An 18,376-nucleotide genomic window follows, 5' to 3' on the forward strand; every position below is an offset into this window, starting at 1 on the left:
ACATATTCAGTGGAAATAATGCACGTGCTGAAAATCAGCTTCTCTCAAGTGGCTGTGTCATATCATCCCCAACTTTCTCAGAGGGATTAACAGAGAGGAGAATGTGAATTTGGAAGTTGAGCAGGGGGGGGGGGGGGGGGCTGTGCAGCTGTGCATGATTAAAAAAAAAGGTGCTTTTAGCTGTTAACATCTGTTAACCTGTGATTTAATCTATTTGTTGTCACAGCACAAATGCTTGAGTATCTTTTTAGATGCAGCTGGATTATCGATGTTGAGTTTAATATGGCCAAATAGTTATTCTGCACATTTTAAAGAACATTTCTAGCATCTATTATTGTTATTTTCACACTTGTTCTTTTTCATCATTCCACTGTGCATATCTACACTGTATAAGACAATGCCAGGAATTTCTCTCCAATCTAGTTTAATCACTTTGTCTTGAATGTGCCACGAGACAAACTCCACGAGCAGGTACAAGGGCAGGCAGAATTAAACTCTACTCACATGCGAGTCATAGACTGCCGGCCCCATTCTGAATCCGCAAAAAGCAACTTCATTATGGCAAGCTATGATGTCAAGCTGAATTCAAGAAATAATCTTTTAAAGGGATTCAGAGGAGCAGACACCAGATTAACACACTAACCCTTGTCGTGTTGATTTATGAATAATTCATTACAAGACACCATATCTTCGTCTCGCAGTAATGGGATAAGATTGATGTGTGCGTGTATGTATTTAGCAACTATGAGTATAACATACCATAGTGAGAGACATAAAAGGTTATAATTGACGCTCAGGGTATTTTGCTCTGGGAGCTACAGAGGAGCAGCGCAGATATTCTTGGATGCTTTTATTTTCCACCTCTGGGGGTTTCTCTCGACAGAGGAGTCACGGATCCATGATGTCATGAAGGTTTAATTGTCGGGCTGGTGTCTGGTTTCACATCCAGTGTTTCCCAGCCTGAGAGGAACTGGAAGAAGGAAGCAGATATGCAACAATAAAAAAATGTACATTAACACAAGCCATAGTGAGTATATGTAATGTGATAAGTACTACTCAAAACAAGGAACCCACCCAATTATTACATCATAATGTACTGATATGCCCCAAGCTTTTTGGACTATCTAGCCTCCTTAGCTATTGACAGCTAAGGGTCAGCTGTCAATCCTTTCATCTCGTTTTTACACCATCAATAAACTAAGTGAGACCACACCTAATTGGAAAAAGTAACAGTTGATAAGAACCACCAAAAATGACAGAAACCATCTCTGAGAAATTGTCCTTAACTTACTTAACTTTTTAGTTCAGTCCATTGTCCCGTTCTCTAACAGACGTTCACCAGGGGGCGATCAAGAGGATTTGGTAAGCTGCCATATTTATATACCGTCTATATGCCAATATGATTTCATCACCAGTCTTCACCAAATGTGAAACAATGGCTTAACAACATGAACAATATTGATTGGATTGTTAGATTTATCAAACTGTATAGCTGCTCTAGTCATACTGTTAACAGGCTTGTACATTACACACAGACACATGCATTGGTATATGTGTACATTTATATATACACGTACGCAACTTTCATCAATAATTCTACATATTTACCTTGTGTTTTCAGTGGCTTTGAGATGCATTGAACTTTCTGGCGGGCATTTCTTTTCCCACACACAAATTTTTCAGATTCCTGACCTACATCTCTTGCTTCTGTGCATGTCTCTCGTTAGATGAACTCTCTTTTGAGAATCACCTTTCCTCCCTACACGGAAATTTTCTCCCCTCTCCCTGATGTGCCTGACATCGCTTGAGTAAGTGCTAAAAGTTTGAAGTCAGTACAGACTGCAACACACACCTCCTACGATGACCGATGTACCAGTGCTGGCTGAAATGCGAAAGTGTCATAGACGTAGTTTTATGTGTGCTTTTAGTGGTTTAACGATATGAAAGCATGCATCAGGCTGGCACCCCATGCGACCCGTCCTGTCCATTTTCTGACTAACAGGATCAGTCACTCTCCTCACCTTGCTGGGTCATTTCATGCCGGTCTAGTGATGCTTTCTGCTATAAGAATTACAGTGTTTGTATTGATCTCAAACTAACTTATTTGCACTGGTCATCATTTTATAAATAACTGCTCTGCCAATGATGTCCCCTCAGCTCCCTCTAAAACATGCACTTCGAGCAAACCTCTGTGTCATCTTCAATGTCCTCTGCTGTCACAGTGAGAAATACTGATTCATAAACAACTGGTGGTCCTCTTCATTACATTAATTACGCTGATGCCCTCCACCACACACATAGGCACATGTATGCACATTATTATAATGAGCAAATTCAAACCAGAAGAGGCTCATCCCCTGAGAAATTGTGGCCAATTAAAACCAATTTATTGGTATTTCACAATTGATGTGCTTAATTAATATCTATCTGATTAACTGTTAGTCCATCTGAATAACTTTCAACTTGGAGTTTTACCCTGCTCAAACTTAGTAAACATTGCTGCAGACACAGCAAAAATGTCAAAAATACATGTTTTGGAGGAAACATTATAAAAAGTATGTTTTAGAAAGCAATGGATATTATTGTGTGGTTAAAACAACAACAAAAAAAGAACCAAGAGCACAGGAATTGTATCATTTTCATATGTGCCGTACAATCTAAAATGTTAAAACAGGTTGAAGTGTGGACTGATAAAAGCTGCTCTTAAGTTGAAGACACAATATTCCCCTTGAAATAGTTTTTTCCCTTTCAATTGAATCATTTGGTACAACACTTGAAGTATGGGATATCGCACACACCGCATATGCTTGCGCCTCTATGCTCTAGCCAAAGGGGCACGTGACAACATCAGCGATACTCAGCAGTAACTGCAGCAATGCAGCTATGCTACCGGAACTAGCGGAAACACAGCTCCGGGAGAGGATCACAGTGGACATTAGGCAAAAACGATGTAAAGTTACTTGTTTGAGTCAAATTTGAATGTCGGGCTTCTGGACAATTGGATGACACCACAGGAGCAATATGGAGCCATTTTATGTTTTGTTTTTTTCTTTATTAAGACATGGTCACTTGGATTGTTAACCGCCCCTGTTTGTGTAGCCCTCACTACTTTAATAAACAAGTTGTAGTATTATATGGAGGATGATGAACGAATAAAAAGCTATTTTGCTCTTACAGGTTCAATTATATTCCCGGGAAACAAATATCTCATCAAGTAAAATTAAGTAAAGCTGAATATTTGTTTTTAATTTTTTTAAACAGTCAGGCTAGCTTTCTACAAGCTTAGTAGGTATAGCTTAACCATTAGTCATTGAATATATCATTGAAATGATTTGAGAAGTTTTGCTCTGAAATTCTCTGCAGCCTGTTCTGTTCTTTGTGCTCCAGCTTTGGACTCGGCTGATCCTGGTTGTGTGGCAAGACACATTAGGCTGAGGAGACTACACTTCTGTCCAAGGAAAAACACACAAGCTTCCCCTTGATTGACACCTTCTCCCAAATGCCACCTTGGTTTTAATCTTCCTCAGGGGTCAGGTACTTTGTTCTATTTTTGTTGTCAACTCACAACGACTCACTGCTCTCACAGACAAAGATGAAGGTCATGTGTAGTACGTACAAATGTTCTTCTGTTAGAGAGAAAAATCATTTTCTTAGTCAAGTGTGAACTCATTAAAAGGCCATTGTCTGATCTTTTGCCTGCTTCTGTTTCTGTACAGTGAGGTCCAAAGGTCTGGGACCACTTTCCCATTTACTTGAGAACCCTACACTACTTATAGACAAGTGAGTGGGCATATAGTCTCTCTTAATTACCATGTGCTGTAGCTGCCAAATTGATGTTCTTCACTTGATCCCTGTTGTATAAGATTTCTGCTGAAGATTTTCATTTAATTAAACCCCACATCAATCATAGTCTGAAATGATGGCATCTGGGAAAGTGGTGTCATGAAGCTGAGCACCACAGTAAATTAATTACATTATGGCTGGAGTGGTAGGCTGCTCATTTTGTTGGCAGCAATTTATTTGAAAAGTATGGAAGTATGTCATCCAAGTCATGATATCTTCAGAAGTTGTTCAAGTGCACAACATTCTGTAATCCTTTACACAGATCTGTTATCTTTTATTCAACTTCTATGGACTCTTAACATGTTTTACTCAAATTGCAGAATGCATAAAGTTCAGTTTTTGCTAGCAGACATCCTATGATATTCCACTGCTTATTTGACTGTAGTTTCCAGAAGGAGAGCTCTGCATTGAGAATGCATCGAAGATAAAAGGTCACAGAAGACAAGATGAGAGAGAGCAGTGTCCTGGGACAACAAAATCCAGGATTAGTGTACCTCAATGTCAGACTGTATAATAACCCTGTATTTTCTTTTTAACTTGGAATCCAGTGGGGAAATCAAGCCGACAATTGGAAATCATAGTGAAAATGGAAATCATCCTCTGCTGCTTTAAAGGTCACATAAGTTGCTTTGCATAGAATATATCACTTCTTCTATTGATGTTTGACGTTATTGTTCTATATTCAATATAAGCATGTCAAATATTTTAGATTATAATGAGACGGTGAAATGTTGCTGATTGATTAATGCCTTTAAATGATCAGGAATGTACCTGACTAAGACTTTGTGAGTTGAATAGAAAAAGAAATGGATTGTAGTAGTCAGTAGGGACGTTTGCAGCAATTATTTATATACAACTGAATTCCCATGCTTTTATTTTGAAAGTTTGGGTCCTATATCAATTACTTGATAGACCATCTATGAAAAATAAAACCAGTTAAGTAAGTCATTGAAACTTATATATAAACCACACAAATGTATGCAACTGTAATAAAGCAAATTCTATTTCATTTAATGAAAACGTTGAGTATAAAATCTTGATTGCAGATAAAACAGGTAGGAGGATCACAAAGTTTCTAACTTCCCATCTGCACCATAGACAGTTTATCAAAAGCTCTGCACACAAAGTCCAGCACACAAACCATTAAAAGTGACAGTAAATTGTAGAACTGTTTGAAGACTCACTAATGACAAAGAATAATTAAGTAAGTATTAAGGAAGAAGCTCTGGAGCAGCAACACAGGATAAGAGAACAGAACATTTCAAACAAGCAGGTATAAAATGTACACTGCAGTAGTAGTAAACAAATATTGGATGTCACACAAAAGGAGGAGAATATGTTGTTGTTGCTCTGCTCTGTAAATTCACCACCACTTAGCAAAAGGCAGAAGAAAACATATCAGAGCCCGACCGTACAAAGCCTCTCTTCTTCTTGGCAGCTGAAATGTAATGTAATGTGTTCCCTCACAAAGCCGACTAATTGATATACCTGATGGATTTTACTCTGGAGTGCTGTGTCAAAGTGAGGAGGGCTCACTCTGCAGATACTTCTGGGAACTGAGATGTTTTAAATAAATTAAACATAAGCATAAATAATCACCGTCATCACCATCGGATCATTGGAATCTTTTACTTTTAGGGAGAAACTTTCAAATCTACTGTTTGAAAGACAACAAGTTTTGACCAATGGTTTTCAGAAGTTTGATGCAGGGAAAAAATTATGCAAACTGAGCAAATGTAGCCCTACAGCAAGAATGAACGACAGAATGGGGGGGTCGCTGTTGACCCAATACATTAAAGTCCCCACTAACAGATAGGATGGGCACCAGTCGGCCATTTGATATGACCGCCTAGCCCCTGATGACAGATGATGAAAAGAACTCGCGCTTCAGACCTCCTTCCCCATTCAGCAGACCCCGGCACAGCCTGAAAACTTATAGACAGGTGGGGGTGAAACCCAATAACATGTTCACAGGATGGTGACAGTTCAAAGGCCACTTGATCCTCACTGTGTCCCCATCGCTGTCTAACCTAATCTCCTCGTGGTGACAGCAGACCTGCAGCTCTGTCCTGTCCAGGTTTAAGGTGGACTGAGGTCAGTGTGTTGAAACAATTACTTTTAAACCAATGTACTTCATCACTTGCTTTAAAAAAGACAGCCAATGTGCTACATTGTCTGCCCTTAACCAAAAAATGTAGAAACCTTCTCTCCCACGTACAAAAGTACAAAAGATGTATTTGAGCTCGTGAACCAAATAGCTATATTTTATAACATTATTATATCATAATAACATAAATGGAGTGGTGTATTATTGTTTTTGTATTCATGCAAAAGAAAATGTGTGAAAGAGATACTGGAGAAGTATGACAATTGTAATAACAGTATTGCTAATAACAAAAGTATATGTGAGTTGGCATATTTTATATCTAAGTAATCTAGTTGTTATCATTACACATGATTAGCTGCCGCCACTCCGGAGCTACTTCAGAATAATTCCATGTCATTAGTAAGTCCCCCTCAAACAGTTCTACCATATACTGTAACTTTTTATTGTTTGTGTGCGTAACGTTGTGTGCAGAGTCTATGGTGCTGACTGAGGTTAGTAAACTTTGTCCTACCTGGTTTACCTGCGGAGAAGATTCTAAAGTCATTTTTGTAATCAAATTGAAATGAATTTGCTTCATTAGTGTTCATGTTAGGCTAATATATTGTATATGTTTTAGTGTTATGATTGACTCAACTGGTGTTATTTGTTCATCCTTTGCATATTGGCTATTTGAGAAGTCTGTTAAGCAAGCAACACAACCTTTCTAAATAAAAACTCTTTTATTCCCCTTCCTAAAAAGCATGACAGTAACTATTGGTTTTACCTCATAGACTACTTTACAATTACAACTACATTAAAATGGAGGTGATGCTGTTGCCATGTCTTTGTCAGTCCTACATCGTTGGTTTAAAATAATCAAATTATATAAATGATCCAGTGTAGATTTTGTTCCGCGGTTTCACCCAGTTGCCAACCACTACTGTAGTTTATCCAAGGACATAGAATAAAACCTGTGTGACGGATATTTGTGGAATTAGTAGGTAGATGATGAAGTCTTAGTTCCTTATTGTGGCTCTCCATGTTGGAGTCATGTTGGCTTTATCCTGAATCTGTGGTATTTGTCAACTTTTGTTTGTGATTTCTTGTGCCGCTTTTCCTTGTGTCATATTCTCTTATACTCACTTCATCAACAATGTGCGGGTCCTCACACTTCCATCACATTTAGAGATTTCAGTCCTGCTAGCAGCTTGGCTCTAAATATGTAATGAGCAGCGATTTAACCACAGATCCATTTAGCAACAGTCTGCATATGTGTGGTGTTTAATTTGATCATGTTTGGCTTTGTGCTCCTGGTTACGTAACGCTGAAAATCAGAGGCAAACAAAGGCGTGTGAGGGTATTTCAAATATCCCCTCACAGGAATCTTATGAATGAAGCAAAGAGCTAGGTCAAAGGGCTGACTGTGGAGCTGTGAATGGGTCTGGAAATGAGAAGCAGAGGACGGAAGCAGGTAGAAAACGATCAGCTCCATTCATCTTTAATGCATCACTTGTCGTCTTTGAGGGGCAGGGCTTAGTCAGAGCCTTGTTTGAAGTCTTCCAACCTGATTAGAAATCGGTTTCCTGATGAGGAATCCGGTCTCGTCTTCGGCAAATCTATGAGGACTAAGACCTTTCAGGAGGAGGTTTGGATGCTTCTTTGATGTTTGCGCAGGCGGGTCCATTGTGACTGTGAAGTCATTCACACAAACACACATGTGTAACGTTTGTTATCTTTAAGCAAAGCCTTTTTTCAATTCGACTAATGACAATCTTTCAAATCAGACGATGTTTTGATGATGGCTCTCCTGAACCTACTCCCACTGTGGGATTTTTCCAGGTTGGAACTCTTCGATCCATGTGATTGCAGCTATTGAAAGGCTGTTGCTGGCAGTCGGTGACATTTCAGCAGAGTGGTGGGCAATTACTTTACCCTTAAAGTCCCAGAGGAGTTATATAATCCTTCAAAAACATCCGCACATCATCAAATCACAGTGTACTGGCTACAGTGTACCTTACCTCCCAATGTCATTTGGATTGGCTCCAGCTCCCCCCGGTGACCCTCAAAGTATAAGCGCTATATATAATGGGGGGATAAATGGATAGTTTAGATTTAAGAGATTAAGAGTAAGATCTTGTTGCATTATACAGTTGTGAGCAGTGCTTTGATAGATAGATAGATAGATAGATAGATAGAAGATTGAAAGCTTTATTGTCATGATACAGACACAACAGTGCTCCTCAAGATTAATGATCATTTTAAATTGAAAAACAACATCAAACACCATACACAATCATTCCTCAGCAGCCAGAGGGAAACAGGTCTAACAGGTGGTGCGCTGGATGGGAGGAGTCCCTCAGTATTTTTTAGTTCTGGGAAAGCAGTGGGAGCTGGAGTTGTCCGCCAGGGAGGGCAAGGGACAGACAAGACTCCGGTGCTCTCATTATGTCCAACAGAAGTCGCTTGTAACGGCTGAGCTTATTTGATGCGAATTAACTCCTTGTGTGTGTAGACATACGTTGCCTGACTCAACGACTCACAAACAAATGCATAAGGCCCTCAATCATAGGAACAACATCTTGAGGTCTTTTTCAAAACGTATGTGTGTATTTGCGTTCCGTGTGGAGGGGAGATCTGATCAAAATTCGCATACCAAGACCAGGTGTGTACTGACAAATGTAGAGCTGTTCACTTGTTATCAGATCACCCCAGATGCATGTTGATACCAGAGCTAGAGACACAGCATCAAAGAAAAAAGACAACTAGAACAAAAATCAGGAGCTCAGACAATCATTTGAGGATTTCCATAAGTTTCGGATAGAAGAATGAAACTATATTTTCCAGGCACCCAGACCTTGCATTGATGTGAATGCTGCTACTGCACTGAATTGTGGGAAGACATTCTCTCCTCTCTTTTCACAAAGGATGGTCCAGTGTTTCCTATGCTAAAGGACATATTGGACATTTAGAAAATTGAATGACTTATTACCGTGCGCACTGATATATTTTCAAATCATTTCACTCAGTTAACCTTCCTAAGCAAAATGTGACTATGGGAACACACCCGAGTCTCAGGATCACGACAATAGTTCTTGGATGTCAATTGCTCTATTTCTACTCAGATCAAGGTCACCTGTCAAACCTCCAAACAACAATTTGATGTAGTCATGAACAAGCTGCAGAAGAGCAGAACAAAGGTTTGAAAAAACATGTCTAGTGTCTCACATGTGGTCCTCTTCGAGATTATTTCTAAACTCACAAATCTCAATGGTTGCAACCGACTCACTGATGAGTTCTGACACTGGTGACTGCTCAATTTTACTGCTGCTCGATCTCAGTGCAGCTCTCGACACTGCTGATCATAACATCCTTCTCAATAGATTAAATTACTGCTATATCCGGAACTGCCTTTCAGTGGTTTCATTCATATTTTACAGATAGAGAATTATAATAGAAAGAAACAGAGTGTCTATTGGTAATCAAATTATATCATCAGCTGCACTGATGGTACCATTTATTTTTCCCGTAATATTCTTCCAATAGGAAAAAAAATGGAGCCTCCTATCACTGCTAGGAAGGAGATGCGCAAGTTTACTTCTCTTTTAAACAATAATGTCATCTGAGGAATTGAATATGTCACAGGAATATAAAAATGTATGTCTTTTAACTTTCTGCAGCTCATATCAATAATCATATTAAATCTTGTTACTTTTAATCCTCAGTGTCTCGGCTTCAGCTTGTACATAATGCTGCACCTCACATTTTAACCAACACCAAGTGTAGAACAGTTAAATTAAGGATTGATTAAAAGATTATTTAAATAACTTTTAAATGCCCAGCACAGTCTGGCCCAAAGTTATATTAGAGAGCAACTAACTCCCTGTGCTCCAAGTTGTAATCCAAGATCTTCAAACCATCACTTGCTAGTTGTTGTATTTACTTTTGTGATCTTCTCCATTTTTGTTTTGCCTTGTTTTGTTCTGTTGTTTTATTCCCATGTAAAACACCTTCAAACCTAAACAAATAAAGTAAATTCCTTTTTTTATTATGATTCTGGCACGAGGTATCCTCCCACCACTTCAGCATTGAGGCCAGCAACATTCTTGAGCATGTTCCCTCCTGTCATTGGTCTCGCCATCTGAGGCCCCAGCGGATCCACATAGAACGCATCTACACATGACAGCAAGATGAGAGTTAATCATTATGAAATGCAATGGACTCTATAACCTGTTAACAATCATTCTTAGTGATGAAGAGCATTTTTGGTTTGTACACATTTTCCAGCATTGTCCTGGAACCCCCGAGAGATTGATTTCAGATAGGTAAGTGGTTAAGATGAAAATAAAGTTTCCCTCACCCAGTTCATTTGGGGCGCTGGCCTCGTAGGGCTCGTTGGAGGTAGTGATCGACCTTATCATGGATGTCCGCTTATGTTGTTTGATGCTATTGCTGAAGTCTGCACAAAACACACACACACACACACACACAATTGGTGATCGACTAATTTATGTAAACGTATATATAAGTTAGCACATATGACATGTGCAGGGCTGTTAGATGTGTTTGACCTTCAAAATACATTTTGTTCTATCTCATGCACAGTGTGAGAGTGCACATAAAGGAAAGAAAGTGTTTTTAACATGTTAATTATTTTTGGATTTGCACGCTCAAAGATTACAGGTTACAAAAACCATTCAATGTGTGGAAACAGGTGTTGGGTGTTTTGGATTATAAGCTTCTGCAACAGGACGAATCTTGTGCTTTATAGTGACCAACTCACCAGCACTGGCAACGCTGCCCTCTGTGCTTTCTCTCCAGCCATGGACACTGAGCCTTCGTTCGGAATTCAGCCTCTGCAGAAAGAGATGAAGAGGATTTGATTACGTATTATCTGAACAAAAAACGCTTAAAAGCGTGAATAATTTAGCTACAGGGTGAAACCCTATCAGGGTCACAACTGCAGAACAGACGCTTTTTTACATGACAACTTGACAACAATGGCTATGCTTATCTTAAAAGTAAAGTGTAAAGTTGCGACATTCATGAGACATACTGTATAACATATATATACTGTACCTGTTCACTGATCCTCATTGCCCTCTCCAACTTGCCCTTGTAGTTGTTGACTTCCTCTAGTCCCATATCCATGCACAGATTCACCAAGAAACGCAAACCTGAACACAAACATTAACATATTGCTATCATCTCTACACTCTCATCAGTGGATTGTGTGGTTTTGTTCGGTTAGAAGCTGTGCAACAAACCGGATTACTTACATTCTATATCCTCTGGAAACAGGCAGTGGATGTGTTTGTATTTTTCCAAAGCTGTCTGGTATTCTCCTTTAAAAAAAGCAAAAACAGGCACGTTTCTGAAATGTTGAGTTAAAAAAAGGGCAGCTTGTTCTCATAATCTGTGAAGACTACTTAAAGGTTCAGTGTGTAAAATTGAGTGACATCTAGTGGGGAAGTTGCATGGTGCAGCTGAATACCCCTCATCTCATCCTACAACTCGAAAGAGAACCTGCGGTAGTCTTCAGGTGTCATAAAAACTCAAAAGGTTTTTATTTTGTCCAGTTTGGGCTATTGTAAAAACATGGCGGCCGCCATAGAGGACCCGCTCCCGATATATATATATATATATATATATATATATTAATTATATATATATAATTTGTACAATGTGTACAATTTAAATGATCACCATCTAGGGAAAACATCAGTAGGATTATTTTATATTCACTTTCTACCAAAGATCCCTTTCCCCTAAATCTTGCAAACTGTACCTAGATTATATTCTGTAGGAGTTTCAAATGATTAGGTTTTCAGTATAAAACAGACAAAGATTACGCAGTTAGATCTCATTCTTTGAAATCATTCTCACCATTTCTCCTGTAGCAGGCTGCCACCAAGAGCCGCCCTTTCACCAGCTTCGGTCTGAGGAAACAAAACAGAAAGACATCTGCTGAGTATGAACACACAATCCTGCACGGTTAATGTTTGTTTTTTATTTGGTTGAAATGAAATTGTTATCCAATTCTGAATATTCAGCAGATAATCTGTCCTCTTTGCTCGAGTAAAAAAGATGTCTTCCTCTTGTGTGGTTGATGAGAAAACATTTCTAAACAAGAATTCCAACAAGAACAATTAATGACGACAGAAGAAATCCTAGGACCAAATAATACTCTCAGATAAATTGGTATTATGGCGATGATCCTGAAATTATCATAAATTTTACATTGATATATTTGGTTTATGCTCTTCTCTTCATAAGTTAAGTAAATACTGGTTACTCACTGCAGGACTGCAGCTCTCTCAAAGGATTCGATGGCCTTCCCACAGGACTGAGTCTGTATGTAATACTTCGCAAGCCTCTCAATCATTTCCACTCTGCAAGGGTAGAGCTTAAAGGACTAAACAGCAACATAACACCACAATATTAGAGCACTTCCATTCGTGTGTCTGTGTGTGCCTATGGTTTTTCAACGCCTATTCAACTACAGACCCTCCTGGCCCGTATCTGGGCATCCACCCATTGGTGCCAGGTGTCTACCCATAGGAATATCCAGGTTTCAAGTCGGTAGATTTCTGTAGTGGACGAGGCTTCAAGTAACCAGAGCTGAAATGTCAATTTAGAAAAACACTTGCTCATAAACCTTGTACCTCGTAGTAGTACTGGTAAGCCTGCAACTTATCTCCTGTTGCATCATGCAGCTGCCCTAGCTTGGCAAGTGCACCTGGGTCGGTGGGAGTTGAACTGATGATGTGCATCAACCATTCTATCGCCTGGTCGTGATCCCCCAGAAGCTCATATCTGAGACGCAGAGAGTCAAGGACCAAGAGATGCACCTATGGCGATAGGGCGAGGGGCAGGTTTGAATTCCTATATGAGGCAACAACCACTGAGGTATAGCTGACTGAAGAAGCTACACCTCATAACACACGCACATCCACAAACACTTCTTATGAGGAGGATACAGTTTGACCAGCTGATAAATGACTTGGTTGTCGTTCCTCAGATAGGAGTGGAGATCCAGGAAGCAGTGCAGAGCCTCCTCCGGACAAGTCAGCTTCTTATAGCACAGACCTGGTACAAAAAGAGGGAGATGAAAGTTGTTGATTAACATTTGCTCAAGGGCGAATTTAAATCAGCTACTGTTAATATTTTGTATCATAATGATGAGTCAAAAGAAAGTTTGATGATAATGTGTCAATGTTAAAGCTCCTCTCTGCTATAAAAAGCTTCACAGTGACGTTCAACTCTTTTTAACTGTTTTTGTCTGGCCATCAATTTCACTGTTTCACTGCCGTAGTCATCAGCCACAATAAGCAATTTTCAGTAATAAATTCCACAACTACTGCACAGTTACAATACAATAAATCCACCCTTGTACTACCACTACATCATAAATGGATGTGTTACCAAGGTTGTACAGGGCCTCTGTGCAGGTGGAATTATTCCACAGGGCCTCTTTGTAGCACTCCACAGCCCTCTCATAGTCCTGTTTGCCAAACACTGCATTGCCCTTGTTGATGAGTGCTGCCGGGTTGTGGGGATCAGCCTTTAAGGCGAGATGAGCGTATTCCTCTGCCTTGTCATAGTTCTTGTCCTGTAAGAAGTTAAAAATCTGAGGGAATCATGTACTGGTACTAGCTTGCACAGAGAGTGTAGGTTGTAATTCTAAATAAATTTCACTTGAATAATTTTGTAGAAAAACTATTTGACCTAATGCATAAGGCAATAATCTCCAAACATGCCTCGTCATGTTTGTGATGTTTAGTCATTGAAGAGTCTTACCAGGAAGTGACGAAAAGAGAGGTTGTTGGCTGTTGTGCCCCTCATTCTGTTGTCCTTCAAATGAAATGTATTCAGGATTTCAAATGCCTGATAAGATACATACACAAAAAAAAACATTAGTAAAACATTTGACCATGGCTTTTGTCTAGTTTATCTCTATATTATTGTACTGACTATGACTAAAGCCTGTTTCCCCAGCATACTTCCAAACATTATAACCCATGTTTTTATTAACTTTGAATTAAAAAAAACATAAATTTTCCACATGTTCATTGAATTATGACATTGATTTGTTTAACTAATATTAATCAGCAAACTTTGACTAATGTGGAATTATAATATATATATTCTGAAAAACAAGATGATCCAAAATCATCATAAATCCAAAAACGATGTTATACATTTTGATAGTATGCACCTATTTCCAAGGTTATTTGCAAAATTCATAACAAATGATAACAATACACTCACTGATTTGAAATCCTTCTGTTTGAGTTGGGCGAGGGCTTTGGCAAACTCCAGGTCACTGGCGAGCTCAGAATGCTGAGAGTCCTTCACCTTAGTCATGCACCTAAAAAAACAAAAGAAAACAATCAACACAGTATGATTATTAGGTGCTTTTTTTTATACCAAAAATGTTACATGAATAATCAATGCCTCCTAAGCAGAGAGAAAAAAGTGAGAAAAATGCCCAATTGTAACAAATTATTTAGGTTCCTGCTTAAAAAACTTGCTGCCTGCTCCTTCAACAGTGCACAAAATGAAACTTTACACTAGTACCCAGCAGTAACTATTGTTTTCACTTTTGCTTGCACAGGGACACAGCTGCATGTAGAATCGATGCCAATATGATGCCTGGATAATTAGAATCGCACCAAACGGAAATATCGTGCGATATCCAGGTTTGATTTTCAGAACCAAAATTGGAAATCTTGATTCAGAAACTGCTGATTTTACTTGAGTTCACTTGTATACACTGTATGTCATCTGCTATTAACAGTAAGATGTGAAACAAAAGCACAGTAGTCACCAACCAGTCAAGTCCAGTTGCAGCAGAAGTCTCCATAGCCGGAGCGATGAGCTTGGCAACGGTCATAATGTACTTTTCTGCCTGTTTTTCTCTATGTAGGGAAAGAGGAAAGGACACGAATTGAGGACATTAGGGGTAGAATAAAAACATAAATTAAACGTTCAGTGTTTAATATTTCAGTGAAAGGGATCTACTGGCAGAAAAGTTTCATCCAAATTTTACGAATTGTTGTTTTCTTTACCCTAAAATGGCCCTTTTGTATTTAAATACTTTATATTTTCATCAGGAGCAGGTCCTCTCTACAGAGGCCGACATGTTTTTCTTACAGTAGCCCAAACTGGCCAAACGAAACACCTTTTGAGTTTTTATCACAACTGAAGAGTACCACAGGTTCTCTTTCATGTTTGGAAGGGGATAGTGAGGTGAGGGGTATTCAGCTGCAACATGCTACTTCACCACTAGAATTCTACACACTGAAACTTTAGATCAAGGGGGAAATCTGCAATAAAAATGCTGTGTGGTGAATGAGTCAGTGTTTTGTTCCAGAAAATGACATGTCACTGTTTGGACAATGCTAAAAAAAAATTGTACAAGAGAAGTGTTGCGGACATTGTGTTCTTACTGTGTCTCCTTCGTCTGGTGAAGCTCGTCGTTCATGGACCTGATTGTCGCGTTTGGACAGTTGTCACCCTTGGAAATTCAACAGTATAAGGTTTGATTTAAGACGTTTAGCATCGTATTTTGTGCATCGTCTGTAGTGACCAACAAAAGACAGGAGTAATCCTTGAAATTCAGCAATCAACTTTAATTTGTTATTCCTGGTGTGCTGTGTAAGTCAACCAATTGAAATTGCTTTGATTACACATATCTTCCTGCTACGCACCTCAGACAGGGATTGCTCGGCCTCATCATCAGTGCCCAGAGGGGCCGAAAGTAGCATCTCAAACCCATTCCTCATCATCTTCTTGTCACCAATGGCGTAGTAGCACAGGACGAGGTTGTAGCCCACCGTGACGTTAGGGCACTCTCTCATGACCTCTTCAAAACAGCCGATGGCATCACGGTACTGGCGCATGTGAACAAAGACCACGCCAATATTCTGCTTGATCTTCATCCTTTTCTCCTTGTGACAGCCTGGGGTCCGATCCAGTTCCTTGCAGTAGAGCTTGATGGCTTTGGGGTAGTTCTTTTGATTGACATAGATGTTAGCCTTGCTGAGTCTCAGTAGGCCTGGAGGAACATCACAGACAAAGTTTTAAGGAAAATCTAGTACGACTGATATAAAAAGCAGTGCACAAGTATTTCGCAAGTATCTTGGGATATTTCAACTACTGATGGTGACTGCACTCACAGGTTTAAGATAGCAGTCTGCTTACCAGTATTATTGCAGTGCCTGTTCTTTACCATAACCCGATAGGTGTTCAGGGCCTCTGCGTACATCTTGTTGTTCTCAAACTGGTGTGCAAGGTTAAACAAAGCCTAGTAATGGAAATATTATATTTATATTTACAGTAATGAGTCAATTAATTAAAATAAACTTAAACCCTGACATATAGTTAATTTACTGTATCTTCCTGTAACATGGAAATAGTCACAAATGAGAAATGAAATAAGATTTGCCACTATCTTCTGAAGAAAATGTATGTATTTACAGGGAAAACTGATCATAAAAGTTAAATTTGACATCACACCTAAAGAACAAACGGAGGGAGAATTCCCCCTGCCACATACAATAGCTGCAAATAATGTAATCTGCCTTCCTAGGTGCATTTGTACATGAGAGGTGCTGGAAAAACTCTCATTTTATACTAAATCACCATACTCTTGAGCCATTAGCTGAAGAAAAAGGCAGGTATTGTCCTTTTCTTAAGTGAACTAAACACCAGATTTTAGGAGGGTTACCCAAGATAGTATTTAAACTTTAAGGTATATCATTTTAGAGTAGGCCTACAGGAAGTAAAACTCCATCATATCACCTAAACGCACTACAGCAGCCAATGAGGTACAGCAGCCTAACTTACATTGAAGTTGAGATCGACATTGATTCTGTACTCCTTTCCAGACTTTTTCACCAATGCTTGCTCATTCCTCACTGCCTCTATGGCTTTCTCAAGAGCCTGTAGAACCACAACACACGAACACATGCACAGGTCATTAGAAGAGACACCAACAGAAGAGACATCTACATCCGTGTCCAAACTGAACAATATCAAGTCAGTGAAGTGAAGGCTGCCACAGGTTCTTCTTCATGTTTGGAAGAGGAGGGTGAGGTGAGGGGTATTCTGATGCAACATGCAACTTCACTACTAGATGTCACTCAATTCTATCCACTGAACCTTTGAGCTTTTTAAGGTTTTAAATGTCTGCTGGATGAACCGAAGCTTTCCTACAGTATTGCATTTTATAGTAGTAGAGTAAGTGGTAAAGAATCTGACCAATTTTGAGTCTCCCTTGCTCTGTTCTAGCCAGCTCTCTTTGATCAATTCATTGACATCCTCCTCCAGGATCTTATTCATTTCGGACCTGTAAGACCGCAGACACAGAAATACAACTTGTGATAATGTTGCTGGAAAGCACAACGTATTCTTCTGCTTGAAAAGACAGTGACAGGCACAGTATATTAGGGCAGATACATAAATAAATATTTAGACTTTTTTAATTCACAATTAACTGTTGAGAAATTGCCGGGTTTGGGTTATACAGTGATATTCTTCAAAGAACGCTGGAAAGTTCAACTCACATATCCTCATCCTCTGCTTCAAGAGAAGGGTTCTTGTCAGAAGGGTCATTAGTTGAATCTAGAAATGTAAGATAAAAAATTAATACAAAGTCAGACAGCAACAGTCTTTAATTGATGATTAATACTATTGGACAGAGGGAAATCAGTGGGTAGAGGAAATTAACAAATAAAGTAATAACCCACTAACTACTCTGAGAACCACAGTGACAAATTTTCTCTAAACAAAAACTGTAAAAAACTATATTTGCTTATGACTTTGTAGAACTCACCACAACATATTGAGGAGGTGCAGCTTACATCACTAACGACAGTCATTGGCTGGTAGATATGCATTGACCGGTAAGCACTAATTGGCCGGTAGGCAGTCAATGGCCGAGAGGGGGTCATTTGCCGGGAAGCATTCATTGGCTGGGAGGCAGTGTTTAGCCGGTCGGCTCCACTCTGTCACAATGCATGAGGTTGTTAGAGTGTTTTAAATTAATATATTAATATAATGATAAAAAAGTTTGCAAAACTGTTCGCTAAATCAAAACTTTATGCACATTGAACAAGTTAGTTTTAGTACTAATATGCATCAGTTCACAAACTGATGCATATTAGACCTTAAAAGCACACTTGAGTCAATGCCTCGTACCTTCACAGCTCCAGTCATGGGTCTGGCCACTGAATTGTGCTTATGGTTGTGAGACCTGATAAAACAATAAGAATAAGGTATATGTGAAGGATTTAGTCATGTTTAGGCATGCAACTAAACTTAGTCATCAATAATAGCTTTGATGATCTGGCAATTGCCTTCTTGAAAAAAATGCACAGTATATCAGGGCAGATACATATATAAATAGCTAGACTTTTTAAATTCACAATTAACTGAAGAGAAATT

At 39.1% G+C, this 18,376-nt stretch overlaps 1 protein-coding gene across 1 annotated transcript; it reads right to left on the minus strand.

Annotated features, from left to right (window-relative positions):
• Positions 1-9,974: 9,974 nt before the first annotated feature.
• On the minus strand, positions 9,975-17,260 carry LOC128453813 (intraflagellar transport protein 88 homolog). Its single transcript, XM_053436903.1, has 17 exons — positions 17,192-17,260; positions 16,778-16,873; positions 16,133-16,235; positions 15,640-15,986; positions 15,379-15,446; positions 14,761-14,847; positions 14,198-14,297; positions 13,727-13,813; positions 13,352-13,538; positions 12,907-13,015; positions 12,592-12,742; positions 12,226-12,341; positions 11,813-11,865; positions 11,206-11,271; positions 11,006-11,103; positions 10,710-10,782; positions 9,975-10,099 (listed from the first exon to the last, which is right to left on the minus strand). Exons 3-17 carry the CDS (start codon positions 16,194-16,196, stop codon positions 9,975-9,977), a joined length of 1,731 nt encoding a protein of 576 aa, XP_053292878.1. The 5' UTR covers positions 16,197-16,235; positions 16,778-16,873; positions 17,192-17,260.
• Between the last annotated feature and the right edge of the window lie 1,116 nt (positions 17,261-18,376).

Source organism: Pleuronectes platessa, chromosome 12 (genome assembly GCF_947347685.1).
Source record: "Pleuronectes platessa chromosome 12, fPlePla1.1, whole genome shotgun sequence".
NCBI lineage: Eukaryota > Metazoa > Chordata > Actinopteri > Pleuronectiformes > Pleuronectidae > Pleuronectes > Pleuronectes platessa.

Excerpts from the sequence above, each read along its gene's own strand:
- LOC128453813 (XM_053436903.1), bottom strand. The coding sequence starts at position 16,196 with ATGTACGCAGAGGCCCTGAACACCTATCGGGTTATGGTAAAGAACAGG. Across the intron at positions 14,848-15,378 it reads CACCAGACGAAGGAGACACA|AGAAAAACAGGCAGAAAAGT; the intron begins GTAAGAACACAA and ends TTCCCTACATAG. Across the intron at positions 13,016-13,351 it reads AGAGGCCCTGTACAACCTTG|GTCTGTGCTATAAGAAGCTG; the intron begins GTAACACATCCA and ends TTTTTGTACCAG.